Below are 23,510 nucleotides of genomic sequence, written 5' to 3'. Positions count from 1 at the left end.
GTGGAAAAAAGACAGTCTCTTCAACAAATGGTGTTGGGAAAATTGGACAGCCACATGCAGAAGAATGAAACTGGACCATTTCCTTACACCACACACAAAAATAGACTCCAAATGGTTGAAAGACCTCAATGTGAGACAGGAGTCCATCAAAATCCTAAAGGAGAACATAGGCAGCAACCTCTTCGACCTCAGCCGCAGCAACTTCTTCCTAGAAACATCGCCAAAGGCAAGGGAAGCAAGGGCAAAAATGAACTATTGGGACTTCATCAAGATAAAAAGCTTTTGCAAAGCAAAGGAAACAGTCCACAAAACCAAAAGACAACTGACAGAATGGGAGAAGATATTTGCAAATGACATATCAGATAAAGGGCTAGTATCCAAAATCTATAAAGAACTCATCAAACTCAACACCAAAAGAACAAAGAATCCAATCAAGAAATGGGCAGAAGACATGAACAGACATTTTTCCAAAGAAGACATCCAAACGGCCAACAGACACATGAAAAAGTGTTCAATATCGCTTGGCATCAGGGAAATCCAAATCAAAACCTCAATGAGATACCACCTCACACCAGTCAGAATGGCTAAAATTAACAAGTCAGGAAATGACAGATGTTGGCGGGGATGCGGAGAAAGGGGAACCTTCCTACACTGTTGGTGGGAATGCAAGCTGGTGCAGCCACTCTGGAAAACAGTATGGAGGTTCCTCAAAAAGTTGAAAATAGAGCTACCATATGATCCAGCAATTGCACTCCTGGGTATTTACCCCAAAGATACAAAAGTAGGGACCCGAAAGGGTACGTGCACCCCGATGTTTATAGCAGCAATGTCCACAGTGGCCAAACTGTGGAAAGAGCCAAGATGTCCATCAACAGATGAATGGATAAAGAAGAGGTGGTATATATATACAATGGAATATTATGCAGCCATCAAAAGTCGTCATTTGCAACGACGTGGATGGAACTGGAGGGTATTATGCTGAGCGAAATAAGTCAAACAGAGAAAGACATGTATCATATGACCTCACTGATATGAGGAATTCTTAATCTCAGGAAACAAACTGAGGGTTGCTGGGAATGGGGGGTGGGGTGGGAGGGATGGGGTGACTGGGTGATGGACACTGGGGAGGGTATGTGTTCTGGTAAGCGCTGTGAATTGTGCAAGACTGTTGAATCTCAGATCTGTACCTCTGAAACAAATAATGCAATATATGTTAAGAAAGAAAAAAAGAAGAAGAAGAATGTAGCAGGAGGGGAAGAATGAAGGGGGGGAAATCGGAGGGGGAGAAGAACCATGAGAGACGATGGACTCTGAAAAACAAACTGAGGGTTCTAGAGGGGAGGGGGGTGGGAGGATGGGTTAGCCTGGTGATGGGTATTGAGGAGGGCACGTTCTGCATGGAGCACTGGGTGTTATGCACAAACAATGAATCATGGAACACTATATCTAAAACTAATGATGTAATGTATGGGGATTAACATAACAATAAAAAAATTTAAATTAAAAAAAAAAGAAAACCCAAAAGACTCGACTAAAAACGTGCTAGAACTGATAATTCGATAAAGTCTCAGGATACAAAATTATACAGAAATCTGTTGTACTTCTATACACCAAAAATGATGCAGCAGAAAAAGAAAATCAAGAAAACAATCCCATTTATAATTGCACCAAAAATAATGATACCTAGGAATAAACCTAGCCAAAGAGATAAGAGACCTATACTCTAAAAACTATAAAACACTGATGAAAGAAATTAAAGACAACACAAAGAAATGGAAAGACATTCCATGCCTATGGATTAGAAGAACGAATATTATTAAAATGTCTATACTACCCAAAGCAACCTACACATTTAATGCAATCCCTATCAAAATAATGACAGCATTTTTCACAAGCTAGAACAAACAACTCTAAGATTTATATGGAACCACAAAGACCCCGAATAGACAAAGCAGTCTTGAAAAAGAAAACCAAAGCTGGAGGTATCAGAATTCCAGACTTCCAAGTCATATTACAAAGCTGTAGTGATCAAGACAGTATGGTACTGGCACAAAAATAGACACATAGATCAATAGAACAGAATAGAAAACCCAGAAATAAACCCACAATTGTATGGTCAATTAACCTTTGACAAAGCAGGAAAGAATACCCAATGGGGAAAGTCACTTCAGGTAGTGTTGGGAAAACTGGGTGGCAACACGCAAAAGAATGAAACTGGGCCACTTTTTTACACCACACACAAAAATAAATTCAAAATGGAATAAAGACCTAAATGTGAGACCTGAAACCATAAAAATCCTAAAAGAGAAACCAAGCAATAATCTCTTTAACATCGGCCATAGCAACTTTTTTCTAGATGTGTCTCCTGAAGCATGGGAAATAAAAGCAAAAATAAACTATAGGGACTACATCAAAATAAAAAGCTTTTGCACAATGAAGGAAAAAAATCAACAAAACTAAAAGGCAACCTACTGAATAGGAGAAGATATTTGCAAATGACACACCTGATAAAGGGTTAGTATCCAAAATACATAATAACTTATATAACTCAACACCAAAAAAGCCCCAAATAATCCAATTAAATATTGGCAGAAGACATGAACATACATTTCTCCAAAGAAGACATACAGATGACCAACAGACACATGAAAAGATGTTCATCATCACTTAGTATCAGGGAAATGCAAATCAAATCTATAATGAGATATCACCTCCCACCTGTTAGAATGGCTAAAATCAACAACACAAGAAACAACTGGTGTTGGTAAGGTGCACTGTTGGTGGGAATGCAAAGTGGTGAAGCCACTGTGCAAAACAGTATGGCGGTTCCTCAAAAATTAATCACACTACTGGGTATTTACCCAAAGAATACATGCACCACTATGTTTATAGCTGCATTATTTACAATAGACAAGGTATAGAAGTGCCCATCCATTGATGAATGGATAAAGAAAACGTGGTATTATACATAAACATATATACAATCACACAGTGGAATATTACTCAGTCATAATAAAGGATGAAATCTTGTCCTTTGCAACAACATAGGTGGAACTAGAGATATAATAATAATAATAAGCCAGTCAGAGAAAGAAAAAGACCATATGATTTCACTCATATGTGAAATTTAAGAAACAAAACAATTGAGCAGAGGGGGGGAAAAAGAGTGAGAGAGAGACAAATCAAGAAATATACTCTTTAACTAGAGAGAACAAACTGATGATTAGCAGAGGGGAGGATGTGTGGGCGATGGGTTAAATAGGTGATGGGGATTAAGGAGTACACTTGTGATGAGCACTGGGGACGTTTGGAATTGTTGAATCACTATACTGCATACCTGAAACTAATAGAACACTATATGTTAACTAACTGGAATTAAAATAAAAACTTAAAAAGCCAAAAAAAAAAAAAAGAAAAGAAAATATATCAATGAAATTCACAGCATTAATAGAAGAAATGAGAAAAATTATCTGATTATTTTAATCAAGATAAAAGAGCATTTTACAAAATTCTACCACCTAATTTCCTTTGACAATAAACTAGAAATAAAGAAAACTTTCTTAACTTGATGAAGCTTGCTTCTATCAACAATATATTTAAAGGAGAAACTTTTTAAGATGTTCGCTTTAAGTCAAGAGTGCTTACAATCTCTGATGCTGTTTAATATAGTACTGAAAGTCACAACTAATTCTATAAAGAAAAAAATGATATGTAAAGTTCAGAAGAGATTAAACCATCATTATTTGTAGATGATCATTTATCTGACAATAAAATCAAACAAAATGAGAATAATAACAAAGTTCAGCAAAGTTGATGGACAGCAGATCAATGTACAAAAATCAATAGCCTTTATCTATACCAACAATCTCCAATGAAAAATTATAACTAAAAAGATGCCATTTAAAATACCAACAGAACCCATAAATTCAGTGGTAGTTAAGTTAATCAAGAATACACAAAACCTCTATGGAGAAATTTTGAAACTCTAATGAAGGACGAAATAGATGATCTGAAAAATATGGAGAGATATCCCATACTCTAAGAAGGAATAATTTACTGTATTAAAATGTGGATTATCATTAAATGCAGCTATAAATTTAATGCAGAACCAACGAAAATTCCATATGGATTTTTGAGAAACTTGATAGCTTGCTGTAAGTAGAATAATAAAAATTAGCTGTGAAAAGAAAAGAGGTAGGCCTTGCCCAAGCAATTAGTAAGACGTACTGCCCAATCATGGCAATAAAACATAGTATTGACAGAAAAACAGACGTGGGAAGCAGTGGAACAAAATAGAGAATTCAGAAACACATATTCATATAGCATATAAGGCACTTACATGTATGATAAAGATGATAGTGTTGGGAATCTGGCTCACTGAGTGAACAAAAATAATACCTCAGTTCCTACCTAATACCATGTAGAAGGGTAACTCCAGATATTAAAAACCTGAATGTGAAAGGTAAAACTTTAAAGTTAGTTGATAACATAAGAGAATATTTTTTGACAAGGTATTGAAAGATTTCTTAAACCCTAAAGCATAAACTGTAAGGCAAATTTTTAAGTAAATAACATCAGTAATTTTTGAAAATTCTCTTCAAGGGAAAAGATTATGAACAAAGTTAGCTGAAAGGTAACAGATTGGGTGATATTACAATGTCTAAAATTGACACGGAAGTAGTATCTAGAATACACCAGGATTTCTTGCAATTCAATAAAAATATAGGAATCATAATAGGAAAAAGACGAAGGATATAAACAAGCATTTTACAGAAAAGTAAACCCAACAGGCATACAAGCACATGAAGAGATGCTTAAGCAAATTAAAACAATAGTGAGATATCACTTTGCATTCATTAAACTGGCAAAAAATTAGAAAGCCATGTAATGCCAAATGTTGGCAGTAATGTAAAGCTCTAGGATCCTTTATGTCCTGCTGTTAAGTATGTAAACTGGTGCAGCCTATCTAGAGAACAATCTTGCAATATTTTATAAAATACATTTACCCCTCTCTATGACCCATAAATCCTGCTCTGGGGTTTACCTTTCAAAGAAATTCTCATTCAGGTCTATAAAGGGGCATATAAACTTACCACAGTGTTATTGTAATGGCAAAGAATTGAAGACATTCTGGGTCCCCATCCCTGGGACTGGACAGTTTCTACCCACTATGCAGTGGTAGAGTACTATATTGCAGTAGAGAAATGGACTGGTTGTGTATGTAGCAACATGAAGAGATTTTTAAAACAGAGTTGTGTAAATAAAAAGTAAGCAGAATAATCAGCTATATAGCAAGTATTTAATTAAAATTATTTGCACACAAATAGCATATGAACAGAAGAGCACACTTCACAGGTTAGTTGCAAATGGGATGGGATCAAGGAAAAGTTAAAAAAACTTTTTTTAAAGGGGAAGAAGAGCTAGTTCCTTTCTGTTCCCATCTAACTATAAAAGAGTCTAGATTCATGTTTCAGTGACTTAAGTAATCTTTGTATAATTTCCTCACTTGGGGCATCTTATCCTCAGAAAACATCCCCACAAAAGCACCCAGCCTCTGTATCATTTAGCTCCAGCATATAACTACAAGAAATACAAAAGAACCAAGAACATAGTCTGATGCCCTCTAGAACATCTAGAAGAATTTGACAACAGTCTGTCTTAAAGCAAGTAAATGTTCTCCTCCCCCACACTACTTTGCAGCAGACATGTCCAGAGAAAGCTTGCCAAACTTTACATAGTGACAAACGTCTTCCATCTGTCTGGCTTCTTGTTCTTGGAAGGTTTTTTGGCAACCAGGTCACACCTTTCTTGGGACGATCTGTACATTTTGTGTGGAAAAAAATAACTCAAGTTTGATTTTTACAAAAGAGAAGGAACCAATAAATATAAAATGAAGTAAGGTCAATCAGGAGGAACACCTATTCCCCATTCACATATACAATCTTTGTATTTTGGGGCTCCTCTACAATCTTTGTATTTTGGGGCTCCTCAAGGTGATACTTCTTTCAAAATTAAGTGCAGCACATCTCTTAAAATTGCTAGGGTTTAGAATTTGATAATAGATGACTGTCCCTCTGAAAAATATATTTTGAGTCTGCTACTTTTATAGAGGTAGCTGACTAATGTCTCATTTTGTGGTTTTCCTTCCCTGGGATAGTTTTGAGCTTCATTTTATTTCAATTTTAAATAACAAGAAGACAATTTATTTTATAAAACACATCCACAGTGTTCCTTGTATCACCTCCATCCTTTCTGAATGGGGTAGGACAATTCCTTGTCAGGGAACCCAGTACAAAGAGATCACCTATATTGATTCATTTTTTTCAAATAACAATCCTATAAAAGAGGAAGTACTTCCTCGTTTTATAGATGAGGAAAATAAGGTTCAGATAAGTTATATAATATGTTCAAAGTCATACTTTTTTAATGTCTAGGGAGAAAAAAATGACAAAGTATATCTGTCAAGGCAAATAAATGTTTAATGTGAACACTGTAATCTGTCTTAAAATATAATGATCTCATACATTCAGTTTCCTGTTGATTTAATTAAAATGCCATTTATGTTAGTGTTTGGCTATAATATCTAAATGAAAATATCTTTTTTGTTAACCATTTCTTAAATTACTAAATTTCTCTTTTTTTCCTGTTGGCTCCTATTCATATAAATTTTCAAGTCAAATTACCCATCTGATAATCTGCCCAGATTTTTTTTCACTCTAAATGACTTTTTTCTAGACCCTAATATTTTATACAATAAAAACAAGTCAGCTGTTAATAGTAATTTTTCACAGAAAAATATGTAGCTTGTGACAATGGCCACTTCTGATCCAGAAATAATAACAGTAAATAAGGCCATAAAGTAAATAAAAAAATGTTCCCATTGAAATTAAAATAAGTAGCATTGGTTAGGTACCAAAGATGTGAACTAAATATAGGTTTTACTTGTATGTTTTGAACCCTATGTTTTAAGTTATCATTTATTGGGCACGCATTATGTGTCAGACATTATGCTAAAGACCGTTAAAACATCCTCACTGAAATATGTGACTGATACTATTTCCCCAGTTTATATTATAACTATGTATTATCAATATCATTTCCCCTAAATAATAGTTAAGAAATTTGGGACAAAAAGAGATGAAATGGGTTGCCTGAGGACACACACCTAATAAGGAAAAGAGCTGAATATGATGTGCATATCCTTGGTAAGGGTAAGAAGACTGTCAGAAAACCTAAGTGTGAGTTCTTGTTCAAGTTGGTGAGTTGAGCGTATATTTATCTACCTCATCCCTCCACATCCAACTGTAATGGCAGTAAATAAGTATAAAAGGAATGAGGCAAAATAACTGACCAGAGATTTGACATGATTTTCTGGGATCATACTGATGATAAGCCAGAGTGGTGACAGCTGAGTCCAGGACGTGAGCAGAAAAAGGCTGGAAGAGAGGTGAAAACTGCTTTTCCAGCAGACTTTTCAGAAGGATTTTAAGCTCAAAGTCAACTGGTATCAAGAGTGGAAGTAGAAAAGGAGGCAGACATCAAGGTGATGAATTGAAGGACTTCCTTGAGTTACACAAGTTGGAACATCTCTCCTTGTGTGCAGTAAGGGTATTTTTTCCCAAACTGAAAACCAAGAACGATTCTGTAAACAGATGAAAAGCAATACCTGGAAGAGCTAAAACTTCTAAAATTAACTATTAGTTCTCCCAGAGTAGAGGTCTAGGGTGGGCCAGAGACTGCTAACTTCCTTATCAGGCATCCTAGAGTGATTGAAGTAACAATCAAGGGAGAGGTCTACTGAGGAACTAGGCCTACACACCTGACACAAGTCTCCATGTCCTCTAGCTATATAAGTTAATCTAGCCCTTCAGTCAGAAAATTGATGACTAAGGATAACATTTGAGATGAACTGGTAGCATAAAGAAGAAGAACTGGTATGAAAAAGCAAAACAACCAAACCATGAACAAACAGCAATAATTCAGGCAACAGAAAACAATTTAATAAGTATTTTAATTTTCTCAAAGAGATTTAAGAAAATGAACATACAATTATGAAAAACAATCAGAGAAAGAAAGAGTTCATAGAAATTAAAAGAGATTGCCAGATGAAAACTAATTTACTAAAAAAGAAAAAATAAGAAAATCTCCTACAAGGGAAAGTAAAGAGAAAAAGATTAAAAAAATGAGAGAAAAGTTAAGAAATATGGAGATCAATCCAGAAAGTCAAATATCAAACTCTTAGAAGTTCCAGAAAGAGAAAAGGATAGGAGAAAGTAATTTTAAGCAATCATAAAAGAAATTTCTGAGTGGAAAAATCTAAAAGGGCCAACTAAGTGGTAAGGTTGATGAATAAAAAGAATCACATCTAAGCACATCATCATGAATATTCAGAACCCTAAGGAAAAAGAAAAGATTTTAAAAGTTTCTATAAAGAAAAAAGAAACAAGTACCTACAAAAGTATAATAAATCAGATTAATATCAAAATTTTTTTACCAGCATCGATGAATGCTAAAAACAATGTCTTTAAAATTCTGAGAGCGAAATGACTTTAAACCTATATTCTGACAATCAATCATGCACAAAGACATGTTTTCAGACATGGGAAGACTTAGAAATTTTACTTAGAAAGTACCTGAAATGCTTAGAAAGTATTTGAAATTATACTCCATGGGATGAAAAAATAAGAATTCTAGAAATAAGAGGACTTGCATCCAACACAGAGTTGGATTCAAAATTCCAACAATTTGAAAAGATTTCCATGATGGTTATTCTGCAGAAGACCTAAAGCAACTTGTACAAATTATGGGACTCCAACAAGAATGCCTTCAACAAAAATGTGAACTTTTCTTTAACAAATAGTATGATTGATTAAAAAGTTAGATAATCTTAGAAATAAGTAAAATATATGGTTGTTTTTTATTTCTTTAATATGAAAAAGGAAAGCAGATGGCAATTCCAAAGTCAGGGGAGCATTATGTGAGAAGTCTCCATGCAGACATGCAAACTAGAGGTAGCATGGTTTTGAGCAGTTGGTCTAGAGAGAGAAAATCCATTCGTCCTTGAAATTTGGAACATTCTGAAAATGCACAGATTCAGATTTTCAAGGTTCATTTCTTAGAGGCAACGAACAGACAAAGCACAGACTTTTTTTTTTTTTTTTGGTTTTTGGTTTTTTACTGCAGTGACAGGTTATAAATGCCACCATCTTCAATTATCTAAAAATACAGGAATAGCAAAAGAAGTAGGAGGATAAAGAAAGAAAAGTAAAAAATAGAAGATGCTATTTTAAATTTATGGGTGCAAAAATCAAGGTAACCAGTAGAAAAATTAAAAATATAATTAATGAAAAAAGGAAGAGAATAGGGAAAGGAAAAAATGAAATGTAAAAAGCTAAATCCAACATTTGTCACATTTTAGAAGCTAATGATGATTATTTTACTTCCTAAAACCCATAATCCCTATTTTCCATTGTTAATGTTCCTCATTAGAGATACATTCCTACCTATAAAAAAATCTACCTCCAAATTCACACCCAAATGTTTGTGGTCTCTCTCCTGGCTCTTCCAATCTCAGCTCCACGCCTTATGCCTCTCCACTGGCAGTTTTTCAGGCAGCCCCTGACCTTTACATCTTAGACCTCACCATAAAGGACAACAAAGAGTGTCAGAAAATGGCAAATGACAAGACCTGCCAGCTACCAGCTTGAGAGAAGTCAGGGACCTGCAGGATGTCATTCCAGGCATGCTGGTAAGGAAAAAAAAAATGCTTTGCCCATGAGTTGACCTGCTGTGCCTCTGCCCTTACTCTCCTGCTGTCTGCGTCTGGAAAATGCCTCCCTTACAGGTTTGAACCAGGGAGCAAGAAAAAACACCCAACTTATTTTTGCAAGAAATTTTGGATTTTTGATTTCTACCTCCCTTGCCTCTCAAATTCCAATTTATTCATTCACACTTGAGAATGGAGCAACTAGAAATAGCTATTTTTTGACTGAAATCTCATCAGAGAGACTGGAAAAACTCAAGCTCCTAGAGCTAAGGCAGGCTGTGGCAAGAAGGCCAAGACTAAAAGGAAGAAAGAGAAAAAGGCACCAAAATAAAATAAGAACACTACAATAAAACCATCCAAGGGAAAACAATGAAAATGTATCTACAATTTACAGATTGCCAAGGGGTAGAAATTTTTTTTAATTTTATTTATTTGACAGAGAGAGAGAGTATGAACAGGGGGCAGGGACAGAGGGAGAGGGAGAAGGAGGCTCCCCACTGAGTGAGCAGGGAGCCCGACACAGGGCTCGATCCCAGGACCCTGAGATCATGACCTGAGCTGAAAGCAGAAACTTAACCAACTGAGCCGCCCTGGGGCCCCTGGGGTAGAAATTTTTAAAGTACTTAATACGTTTCTATATTACCACAATATTTTAATGACTTATTGAACACCTGCGTATCTTACTCTCATCTTTTATGTCATTACCCACTTCTCAGTACATTCTAGTAACTCTTTCTATTCTTGAAGCTATCCTATTCTGTTTCTATTCTTGAAGCTCATTCCTGCCCAAAGGCCTTTGTTCTTACTATTTCCTGTTTAGAACATGATTACCTCAACTTATTCCATGGCTGTCTCTTTCTTATCCTTCCTTTCTTAATCAAAGGTCTTTCCTGACCACCCTATTTAATGCAACCCACCTTACCTCTTAGCTATTCTTTATCTCATTATCTATTCATATCCTTATAGCACTTGTTTCTATCAAGAATTATTTATTATATTTATTTTGCTTGCTGATCATCTATCTCCTCCCACCCCCACAAAAAAAAAATGTCCATGAGGACAGGGACTTTTATCTGTCATTTTCACTATTATATCCCCAGCATCTATAGTCCTAGCCAGTCATGTGTTACATACTCTATAATGTTTCTTAAAAGAACAGTACATTCCATACATTATCCTAAACTCTTTATATATATGATTGTTTTCTCTTTACAACAATGAGAGGTACTCTACACCCTTTCAAGATGAAGACATAGAGTTAAGTAACTTGCCCAGTGTCACACAGTAAACAAAAGTGGAAGTTCGTGGATTCAAGTGTAGGTTTATAATCCCCAAACCCTTCCTCCTAGCCATACTGCCTCCCTGAAATATGCAAGGCAATTTCAAGAGGCACTGAATGTGGGAAGTCATAAAATGTGGTCCTTGCATTTGAAGGCCATGTAGAACTAGTTGGGGAAATAGGACTTTTACATAAAGAGACAAGCAATAATAACAAGAAGCAGCTATTTTCATGATAGCCCCTATCTTAAAGGTGTGAAAACAAAGAACCTGAAATAAAGAGAGGGAGATATGCCATAATACTCAGTGGCCCACCATTCAAGGCTTAGTACCTGTGATCTCTCTGCCTTCATAAAAAACCTGCTATTCATTCTATCCCTAACAATAGCATCATTCACAATATTGGATTGCCAAATTTTGGGGGTATCTAAAGCTGAAGGTGCTAAGCATTTACAATTTTTAATTTCTATTCTTAAAATCTTGGGAAATGGATTATATGTGTTACAACTTTATAAAACACTGCTTGCTTTTCCCCAAGTTTGTCCTTAAAGACCAATTGCTTCTGAATTTTAAAGACTTTGTATTTAATATAGACTTCTGAACCTATCCTCAGATTATCTCATTCACATGGTCGGAGGAGGGCCTAGGAACATATTATCAGGCTTTTCAGGTAATCCTGATACTCAGCCAGGTTTGAGATCAGTGAATAATGAATATGAATTAACCTTTATTTGATGACTTGAGGTGTTTTTATTTGTGCCTAAGATTTGTGCAAGTGATGGTCACTTCCCTGAGTCTCAATTTCCTCACCTGTAAAAGTAACAATAAATTGGATTATATGATCTCTAAAATCCTTTTGACTTCTAAAATTCTAATTCTTCAAAAAGGAGCTGTCCCAGGACATTGACTAAAACTTGCTTCTTTAAAGAATGCCCCCACCACCCCCACACATGTATTTTCTTTTCAAAATGCATCTTTTATTGAGAAACTTTAAATATAGAACATTTAACCATAGAAATAGTAAAACCATGTTAGTAACAAATTCTGCAAATAGTTTGCCAAGTTTTTCTTTTTGAGCCCTGATGACATATAAATGTAAATTAATATTCCATTGATCCATCAAAATTTTCCAGTTCTCATTTGTATCAGGTTCTATATATGAAATGATCTTATATTCCAAACAAGCAAATGAATAAGTAAATAGAAACGTGATCTGACAGACTCATACAAGCATACACATACATATACACATACATACAAAACCCTTGAAATAAATAGCCCCAGAATAACATGTTTATATGCCTTCTCTCTAACCAGCAGCTTTCAACCAAAGGCATTTTTGCCCTCAAGGTGATATTTGATAATGTTTGTAGACATTTTTGATTATGACAGTGGGCAAGGAGGTTGCTACCGGCATCTAGTAGGAGTCCAGAGGTGCTGCTAACATCTTAAAACAAACAAAACGGCCCCCACAACAAAGGATTATCTGGCCTGAAATGTCAATGAAGCCTAGGATGAGACACCCTGCTCTATGCAATGGTCTGAGGCATCAAATAAGGGAAAGCCAAACTCTTCACTCAGGCAGCTACCTAGAAAAAAAGAAAAAACACTCACCTCCACAGTTCCATTTAAATCTCTTTAATCAAAAAAATAATAAATAAATAAAATAAAATAAAAATCTCTTTAACCAAAACTAGTTACATGACTACACCATGAAGGTTTTATTTCCACCCTGAAACCTCTAAGCCCTTTAGAAAAGAAAGATCTATTTTTGGTCTATAAGTGGTCTTCTATTCTCACTGTCCTAGGCATTTTCCTGCAGAATGAGTGAAATGCTTCACCATATGATGCAGGAAAGATTTTGATAATCCTTACCCCACCTAATCTGAAAATAAAAGTTTCTGCAACTTCTGGCCCAATATTTTGTATATTTCACATTCATTGAAAAGAAATGTGGGGGTGTCTGGCTAGCCCAGCTGGTAGAGCTTCCAACTCTTGATCTCAGGGTTGTGAGTTCGAGCCCCACGTTAGGTGTAGAGATTACTTAGAAATAAAATCTTAAGAAAAAAAATAAATGTTCCATGTTTTAGGATAGCTTGTCTTTTTAAACAAAATTATTATGAAGACAAATAGCAATCTAATTTATATGTAGCAGTGATGTCTAGATTTTGTGTTTCCATATATGCATATTTTGCTACATCTTGGTAACTTACAGATGATAATAGAACTTCATAGTTGGAGAGATCTTGGAATTTATTTTCTCATTTCCTAATATAATTAATCATATATAACATGCCATTAATTAAAAGATATGATATTATATTGTATACCATTAAGAGGAAATGTATGCCAATTGGAAATCACATGCTCTCAATCATAAGACAGATCTCAAGTTAAGAGACATCAAAATGAGGGAAAAGTGCATCTTAGAATTGATAAAATACATTATTCTATACTATATTACCTTTTTCTCTTTCTCAGATAAAAGCCATGTGTCATATTATTCTATGAAGTTTCTTCCATTCTCTGGTTTCTCTTCAGATCACATAAATCTTTCACCTTTTTCTATGAAAGTTCTTCCATAATAATGTAAAAAGGCATATCCATGGGACAAAACACATAAATGGTGAGAAAACTAGGTTAAAGAAATAAAGCAAAATCTTTTGTAATTCTGTTTCCTTTTAAATTATAGGTGCACTGGGTACTTTGCTAATTAGACAGAATTTTTTAAAAATTCTATGTTGTCTTGTTATAGTTTTTAACTGGGGGAAAGTTATAACAGGTATTATAATGAATAAAAATTAACTGGATTTCAATTAATTAGAAGTAATAACCATGTAAAAGAGAGAGAGAGAGACTGCCTTCTTTGACAGGAAAGTAGGTAATTTTTGTTTGGGAAAAATGATCTTGGGGTCAGACCACTTAAGCTAATTCTGTATTTTCTATAAATTCTACCTATAATGAAGGTGATGAAACTAGATATATCCTGTAATTGCTTTGAGGCACTATAATATCCTTTGATACGAAAAAGAAAGTTCATCATGGCTCCTATACTAAGCTTGGCATTGTAGAAAAGGGTGGGGAGGAACCTGAGAAAGACTTTTAACCGAAGAAGTATCTCATAGAACAACATATCCACCTAAATATTTTTATAGGGTTTTTTTTTTTTCCTGAAGGAAAAAGGACTTGTTGGATGAGTATATGCCAGAGAAACTAGAAATTACACATAGGAATGGGTTTTTTTTACTAAAAGCTGAAAAGCAAGTAAGGCTAAAGACCAGGAGAACAAGCTCCCCCATACCCACCCCAGTGCATATGCCAAAGCTGTGGACAAGAGCTTAATAACACTGCTGGCTGCAAATTCTCCAAGCATAGCCTCAGTACCAGCGTGCTGCCTGTTTGTGCATAGTGGCCATCAAACTGCCAAAGTTATCAAAATCCCAGTGTACTGTTTTAGTAATTCTGCTAAAATAACCCTGTAAATACCAATCCAGAACCGAAGAGAGAAAATAAACAAGGCCTTAATGCTCAGTACCAACCAAGTGCAACTTAACGTCAACAACATACTTCTTGGCATCGCAATATGTTACAATATAATCATAAAACACAGTGTGGGTTGGAAAAGGGTAGCCATAAAACCCTGAACAGTGGACACCAAACTGCTGCCTTTCTGAAATTGAAAGTAAAATTGGACTTAGAAGTTGAGGCTCTGAAATCAGTCTAATGAGGGCATCAGTGCCCTCTCCAGAGGGCAGGCACATACTCTTGTTATTTATTTAGCAGTCTCAGAAATCCCATTTCTGCTTCCAAATGCATATTCTACAAAATGGCAAGTAATGTCGTGCCACTGCTCCCACAATAAATAGCCCTTTTTGAAGTTTTAAAATTAGCCAACTACAGAAGTAAATTGAAAGTGGGTTATTGTTAAGAGTAGGTAAGGAGTTTCAAAATGCCTAAACATTGGTTATCTTGAGGGAGGTTACACAGGTATACTGATGCCCCTGATTTAGAAATCTGCAAAATAGCTTCGTGTTGCCTTTGAGTAAAATCAGGGGATCTTTCAAGACCTGGAACATCAGATCCTGCTTATTCTTATTTTGAAATGGCATTCCCCCCTCCAAAAAAAAAAAAGAGAGAGAGAGAGAGAGAGATGGTGGTCTCATTTCCACTAGCATATATACTTAACTTAGTATACGTCAAGAGTATATTCTATGAATAAATGACTATGATAAAAACATACATTGGATATATATGAACATGATCTGCATTTAAATATATATTAACTGTTTTCAGCGTTATAATCAAAAGCTCAAAAGTTAAAGTAATATGTTTAGTTAGGTACATAATCATAGACTTTTAGGGTTATAAGGAGTGCTACCGGTCACCTAAGACCAACTCCCTCAATTTACAGATAAAGAAACTGAGGATTAGAAAAGCAACCACTGCCCATGGTAACACCATGAGTCAAAGATATGGTCCAGCTGGTGCCAACATCTTCTGTCTCCAAGACCCATGTTTCCACCCTGATCCACTGTCATTACAAATCTTCACAATAATTAAGGATGAAACAAAACCATCATATGAATTATAAATTACTATTAATCACATGACTTTAATTGAGCTAAACTAAGAAAGTTTATATCTGAGGTAAGTATTTGGGAAGCCAGAAGCTACAATACAAAATACTTACTGAACTTTCTGTGTGATCACAATTCTTCATTTAGTCGTTACAGAATCCCAAAGGAGATGTACTTTACTATTCACAGTTTACCGATTAAATAATTGAGATTCAAAAATCTCAGTAGCAGAAGTTCATCTAAAAACTTTTTGATCTATAACCCAGGTAAGCATCTCTGTGCTGTTTCTATAGGTAACCTCTTCACCACTATCATTACCCACAAGAGAGACCTACGATATGTTTAGCTTGGAGCAAAATGGTTATTTCCCTTACACTGTGAAGTGCCCTCTTCTGTTGAAAGCAGAGATCTGTTCCAAAATCACTGTGGAGGTTTATGTGAAGGAGAGAGAGTGAAGTGACCCCTTAGGAGTCAGCAAATCAGTGATACCGATGTTTGTTGCATTAGTTTCTAAAAAGGGGTTTCCACACTATTGTGATCTTCCCTTCATTGCCCTATTGTTTTTGTTGTTGTTGTTTTTTTTTTTTTTTTTTTTACCAACACCAGGTCTAGCATTCACATGGTTTCCTCTTCCTCTGCATGTTACTTCCCCAGCAACATCATTTCCACAAGGTACTGCACTTATGTGGATCAGCCCTGTTTCCAAAGCCTACTTGTTGACAATCTGGATAGACCAATTAAGAATGTGTAGAACAAAGGGTTATAAAGATATTTGGATAGCATCAAGTCCATGCCCATTAATTATGCAGAAGCTGATTTCCAGACAGGTAATACAGCCAGTCAGAGACGAAACTGGGACTTGAGGCAAAGTTCTGTCAAGTCTAATATTCTTCCTACTACACAACATGCTTGATTTTATGATTGGCCTAAAAATTTTAAGCGTATATGACCTATTTGGGCCCAATATATTATTTCAAGTCATTACCATGTTATGTTTTTTTAATAACAAGGTGAAAACAAAGTTGGCAATCAAGAGATAGCAGCATAGGGTAGTAGAAAAACAATATAAGCTTCATAGCAGGATAGCTCTAAATTTGATTTGGGCTCCCTAATTCACTAGCTATATTATGTTGGGCAGGTTGCTTAACCTTTCTGAGGCTGTCACTACCTGAGAGTACAAAGAATTAGAAGCAGTGGTATGTATAAAGCATCTGACATATAGTAGGTGCTCAATATATATGGGTTTCTGCTACTTCTAACCTACCACAAAAGAGCTGTGTCACTCAAGCAAGTTCCTTTAGGCCTTTGGGTCTTGTTTCTTCCATTGCAAATTGAGAAGATGAAAGAAACCAAATGAATTCCTACGTCCCTTTTAGCTCGTCAAAAAATAATTAGTTCCCAAAGTTTCCTTTACTTTAATTTAACTTCAACACTTAAGTACCTTATATCCATCCTAAGCACTGAACAGTACCAACTACCACCAGGAAGATATCTATGATTTCAGCAGAATGGGATCCAACTCCATATCACTTTAAGTTCCACAAAGAAAAACAACTATGCAAAACCAAGGGACTTAAAGGAAAATTTCTACAAAGACATCACAAACCTAATGTAATAAATATAAACAACTGAGGATATACCTTAAATTATTACTCTCTCTTTTGCTGAGTTGGAAGATGAGAACTAAAATGTTTATGCTATATAACAAATGACCTAAGAGACATTTGGTTAGAGTAATGCCATTTTTTGAAAAAAAAAAATGAGTAATAAATTTCTCTTCCAATGTGAGTCTTTTTTAAAAGATTGATTTGTTTATTATTTGGGCGGGGGGAGGAGCACCAGGAGAGTCAAGTGGACTCCCTGCTAAGCGCAGAGCCCAACACAAGGCTTAATCCCATGACCCTGAGATCATGACCGGAGCAAAAGCAAGAGTGGGGAGGCCCAATGGATTGAGACACCCCCCCCATGTGAGTCTTAAACTAGGCTTTGAAATTTAAGATACTTTTATCATTTGGAAACCGAGGGGAATAAAATTTACTCAGAGGTATTTTACAGTCACATTAATATAAGAAAGTGGTTAACCATGTTCTCACATTACTTTTGAATTTCATGTTTGGGATTTACGTTTTCTAAAAAATAAAATATAATATAATTTAAATGCTTGAATCTTATAAGCAAGACTTGAGAAAATACTAACTGATCTTAAATGAAAATTTTAACTACAAAGTTTTTCTTCCTTTTCTCTTCCATAAGAAAATTATCAATGGGATTTTCATTACAGATAAGGCTTTTTGCAAATAACATTGTGGATGTTCAAAATGCATTTAAAATCAAATGTAGAGCCCTTTTTTTAAATTTCTTTTTTTTAAAGATTTTATTTATTTATTTGACAGAGAGAGAGACACAGCGAGAGAGGGAACACAAGCAGGGGGAGTGGGAGAGAGAGAAGCAGGCTTCCCGCTGAGCAGGGAGCCCAATGTGGGGCTCGATCCCAGGACCCTGGGATCATGACCTGAGCTGAAGGCAGATGCTTAATGACTGAGCCACCCAGGTGCCCCCATATGTAGAGCTGTTAATCACAGTTTCCCAAAAATTCATTAGAGGTTTTCCCTGTACCATGCCTGTACAGTATTATTCACCTATATTATAGAATTTTAGAATGTACATCTTAGATCATAAAACACCACCACCACCACCACCAACAACAACAACAACAAAAAACCTTTGCCTTATATGAGTAGGAAGAGACAGGAAAGACCCATTTAAATATTATCTCAAATGTGTGAAATAAACAATATAGTATTTTTTAATTCAACAGCTGTGTTCTATGAGCTGATTTTTTTTTGTCCTAAAATGTGATGAAGAGTAAACTCTGTTCCCCAGCATGCACTGTATGCAAAGGTTAAGAGAGCCACAGGAATATGATTTAGGTCTATATGTATCAAGCATAGTGTGAACCAGAGATAGAAGGCCTGGATCCTGCTTTTGTCATTACTATAAAATTGATTTGTGATTTGGACAGGTCACTTCACCTTTTTAGTTTTGTCTCTTTACCTATGAAACAACAAGAGGAACCATCTGATCTCTAAGATTTCTTCCAGTTCCTATAATTAACATCTGTGCAAATCCTCAGTACAGCATTTGAGGGGCACGAGACATGGGGCAAAGCACTCACAGGAGGGCACTTACTCTGCTCTCCATACATACTGCGAGGACGAACCAGCTTTTCAGAGAGCCAAATACTAAATGGCCTGGCTTCATGCCTTGGCTAAAGAACACCATTGATGACTATGAAAGCACTTAAAGAAACTCAGCCAGAGGAAACAAACCACTTTCTGAATGTAGTCCAAAAAGTAGGTAGGGGGCGTTTAAGCCCTCACAACCTCAGACCCTTTGTGTCCTTGGCCTTTCATCCTGGCTGGCAGAAGGCACTGAGTTTATTTAGGTGACTCATGCTTTCTTAGCCTTAAGATAAATTATTCTGAAAATGAATGGTTCTCCTCCCTGATCCCGCATCTGACCCTTAAAAATACATATATTTTTATGCAGCAGCTATACTATATGCAGCATTCTTAGAACACCTTCATAAAATAGAGTTCAGCATAGTGGTTAAAAGTATGAAATGGGCTCAAATCCTGGCTCTACTACTTACCTGCTGTGGGATCGCAGGAAAAAAAGCTTAACCTCTCCCTGCTTCAGGTTCCTTTTCTGTAAAATAGGGAAACTAATAAAACCTAACTCATAGAGTTGTGACAATTAAGTAAGATAATGCATGCAAAGCAGTTACCACAGGATCTGACAGAAAGTAAATGTTATAGATACGTAGATAGATGACAGATAGATACACAGACAGACAGATAACAGATGACAGATTAATCCTGGGAACTGGGTCTCCCTAAAAACACTTATCCGAAGGCCACAAACAATTTGCTGGCAGTGAATGGCATCTGCTGATCTTTCCGCTTCTCAGCAAACAATATGGCAAAGACTCAAAGCTCGGCTCAGCTCTTACTAATAGGATCCTGCAGAAATCAGGAGGAAATGAGATTATCCTGAAAGCAGGAAAGAGTTACCCTGGTTTAAGACAAGGTCTTTAAAAGAGCTAGAAACACATGCAGACATGTACACATGCACACACACACACATTTAATACAGTCATACAGAATCAGAGAAAGTGGGTTTTTTGTTTTGCTTTTTGTATATGCCTTCTCAAGTGTTGCTGGCATTAAAAGCTACAAAATTTTATAGCTAGATGGCTCCCTGGAGACCATCTAGTTCAACTCCCTCACTTGGTAGATAAGTAGCTGAGGTCCAGAGAGGTTAAGCAACTTACTGGGGAACATCCAGCTGTAAATGACAGTGCCGAGACAAGCTTTCTGATTTCCCCTTTTGCCCACCCAGTACTCAGCCTGGTATCTTTCACCAGCTCAGCACACTGTCCTTTTTGTGCCAAACAGAGCATTAAGGTGCACGCACACACACACCCTCAGGTTTCTCACTTTTGTCTAAGTTCCCAAAAAGTACAGAAGCAACCTCAACCACCAAGACCTTCTTGCCAGAGCCTCCCATCATGGAAACTGAGGAGGATCCTGGTGAATCTGTGGCCCTCCCCCAGGCTGTCTTTGGAGTTTCTACTCTTCCCTTTGCGTTCCTTCCTCACATCCATTCTAAAGTGCTATTTCTTAGACATTCCTCACCAAAAAGGTCAGGCATTTCCCAGGACAGAAGTTGCCCCAGCTAATTTGCAAATTCTTCATCTCCCCACAAATGCTATACTTTTAGACAAGAAATACAGAAGAACTGTGATTAAATTTCCAACAAGCTCCCCGAGTGAATTCAGTCAGAACTAATGCCGTCCTTCCCAAGATAACTCAATCAGGTTCATTTATAAAGTGTGTGAGTAGGTGAAGGACTGGAGAACCCTCAGGTATGCCTGACACAGAGAACAGGAGGAAGAGGGGAAGGAAAGGAGACTGGGGGGAAGAGGGAGATGCGAAGGAGGAGGAGCACACTGACCAAACTGCAAAGTCTGGATCCTGGAAACAGCTATACTGCTGAGACTGACTCACTGCTGAGGGGATAGAACTGCAGAGGGGATGTACTGTGTTAATCATACCCCCTCTGGTAACTAAGAGCAGACTGGTGCCCCGAACTACACACATAGGAAGCAGGCAGAGGCTATCCCTAAGTGGCAGAAACGAGGAACTCTGTCTTCTTCTTGCTCCCTTTTCTCTCATCCAGTGCTGGCCACTCCATGCCTGGCGGGCACACCCAAGCTCTCCAGCTTCCCTCGAATCACCCCCAGACTGGGAACTCCCCTCCCTGATCTCCTGAGGGTTTAAAAGAAGCATAGGGCATCAGATATTTCTCTCAACTCTGCCAAATGCTCCCCAGTCCCTTGCCCCTTGCAGGGAAACTGATCTGAGAGAAGCTTTCACTGAGCTGACAAAGGTAGGGCGCTTCTTGTCCCTAAGCACAGGCGCCGGCGAAAGGTGTCCCTCAGCCTGGGTCTCTCCTTAAGGGTGGGAGGCATTAAGTGTCACAGCCAAGTGTTCCTTCCCCAAGGCGAAACCAGAAGGAAGGCTTTGCTTTTGCCTTTTTCCCATTCCCTACCTGAATTCCGGGACCAGGTTAGGCTGCAACCCGTAGAAAGCAGCGGACAGAGTGACCAGCCACCCAGGCTTGTAACTCCCGTTCTCGCACTCCAGATAAGGCGGAGACCACTTGACGTGGCTCTTGTCCCCGCCAAGCCCGTCCCTGCGCCGCCAGCTATGGCCCAGGCTCCGGGGCCCCTGATTGGAGCCGCGGCGGTGTAAGTGGGTCCTCCACTTGCGCCGCAGGCCGTGGAACCACTCGGTCTCCAGCGTGGCGTTGGCCAGGTGGTGTGCCGAGGAGGACAGGTCCTGGAGCAGGATGCGGCTCTCTTCGCGGGTGGCCTGGAGGAAAACCTGCGGGGCCGGCGCGGACAGCGACTCGGTGCTGAAGGTGATGGCTGCCCGGGAAATGCTGGGCTCGCCCTCCAGGAGACTCCGCACCAGTGCCTGGTACCACTCCAGGTCGTCCTGCAAGTTCTGCTCCCTCGACTTATTGCTCTGCAGCATCATGTTGAGGAAGTTAGTGGCGTGTGTCAGCGTGTCCAGCGCCCCGTGCAAGGAGGGATGGGAGCTGGCTAGGGCTGACGACTTCCCCGGCAGGCCCGCCAACTCGTAGCGGCCGGAGCAGTTGGCTCGCTTCAGCTGGTGGGAGTCCCCGGTGTAGAGGTAAGAGGCCACGTCCATGGGCACCTCCTCGGCGAGTTTCTGCGCCAAGATGGTGCCGTCGGTGGAGCGGCTCCAGGGAGCCGAGGGGTCCGAGGCAGAGGCTCGAGCCGGCTGCTGGGCGTGCTGCTTCAGCCTCAGGGTTCTCTCTCGAGGGGAATCCAGCCGTCCCGGAGGGTCGCGGCTGGTGCTAACAGTTCCCAATCCCAGATGAGCGAGCAGGAGGCAGAAGAGTAAGGGATAAGCCATGGCTCCCATCTGCTTCGCAGAGACGAAAGGAGGTAACGGGAGACACTTTTTAAAAATTTGGTCGTCAGTTTATCAACAGTAAGACTTTTACTAGGAGTCGGCTCCCTTCTCCAGACGGCACCCAGTCGAAAAGGACTTTAAAATAAGAGTGTTTCGGAATCGGCCCGGCTGGTTAAGCTACCGTCACAGGAAATCAAATCACCTGTGGCAACGCCGGCTGCACCCGCTCCATAATGGGTCGGCTCGGGATTACGCACCTCACAGCCTTCAGCCGAACAGGTCACATCCCCTCTCGCTCCCGGCGGCTATAGTTAGCCTGCTTACGTCTTTCTGCTCAGCAGCTTCCACCGTCGCTCTCATTGAGGTGTGTTCAAGAGCTGCTGCTGCTGCCGCCGCGGCCGCCAAAGACGCGGCTCCATCATCTCACCCGTGGCAGGTCGTTCCCGCCTCCCGGCGCTGGCTCCTCCTCGTTTGCTTCGCCCGGAGGCGCGGAGTGCGCGCACACAGATCCGCACCGCGAGCGCAGGACTGAGTCCAGGAGAGCGAAGATTTCTTTTAAGACGTTTGTCTCTCTGGAGTTTATAGGACCAGGCAACTGGTTAATGGAGCCCTCAGGTCTGGCCACAAGCCACACTCCTGTCTCCCCCTGCTCTGGAGGAAAGCCGGTTTAAAGAGGCAGCTTGGCCGCAACCAAACCCTTGAGGGGCGGCCCCAAGCCGTCTTGTTCTCTGTTTGGTCGGCTCCTCTGTCAATCAGCCGACTGCCATTTGTTGGGCTGGGGCGGGAGCTGTCCAGTGCTGAACCCGAGGCGGCACGGAGGAGGCGCAGGAGGAGGCGGTGGCCCGGGATGCAGCAGCGCGGAGTTCTTTCACCCACTCGCGTTCCCTGACGACTCGGAAACCTGAGGGGGTGGGGGAGGGGTGGGTGGGAGTGAAGGGAGAAGCAGCGCGTTTGTGGCTCAGAGAGAAGGAAACTTGGACGTACTGAAGAGGAGGGTGTTGGCGTCTTGCATGCTTAGTTAAATCAGCCTTTTCTTTTGCCTGGAAAAGAGGGAGAAAGGAGTTTTCATTTCTGACTTAAATCGAAGGGGAGGGACGTAGGATGGAGACGTGTCCTCCCGAGCATCTGCTCATTTTGGGCAAATCATCAAACCCTCCTCCTTATTGTAGGTTAAAGAAATGATTAAAACCAACTTGCCGAGGTCTTAGTTATGAGGGAGTAATGGAGACATCTACCGGCTGAGCTTCAAGAAAAAAAAAAAATGTTATATTTAAGGAACCTCTGCCTGAAAGGGGTCCAGGTTGGGGGGGAACCTGTGAAAGTATATGGAAGTGAATATATGAAGGGAGAGACATGTACTAAGGGTAGGACTCAGATGTGAGA

General features: G+C 38.8%; 1 protein-coding gene across 1 annotated transcript in view; it reads right to left on the bottom strand.

Annotated features, from left to right (window-relative positions):
• Positions 1-23,000, bottom strand: part of GPR158 (G protein-coupled receptor 158) — a 449,562-nt gene extending 426,562 nt beyond the window's left edge. Inside the window, exon 1 of the mRNA XM_078075255.1 lies at positions 21,235-23,000. Within this exon, the coding sequence (XP_077931381.1) occupies positions 21,235-22,136 (902 nt within the window). The 5' untranslated portion in view covers positions 22,137-23,000. The remainder of the gene's footprint in view (positions 1-21,234) is intronic.
• Positions 23,001-23,510: the final 510 nt, after the last annotated feature.

This window comes from Halichoerus grypus, chromosome 6 (genome assembly GCF_964656455.1).
Source record: "Halichoerus grypus chromosome 6, mHalGry1.hap1.1, whole genome shotgun sequence".
NCBI classification, from domain to species: domain Eukaryota; kingdom Metazoa; phylum Chordata; class Mammalia; order Carnivora; family Phocidae; genus Halichoerus; species Halichoerus grypus.
The sequence above is the reverse complement of the archived record's forward strand: the minus strand, read 5'-3'. Positions and strand labels throughout refer to the sequence as shown.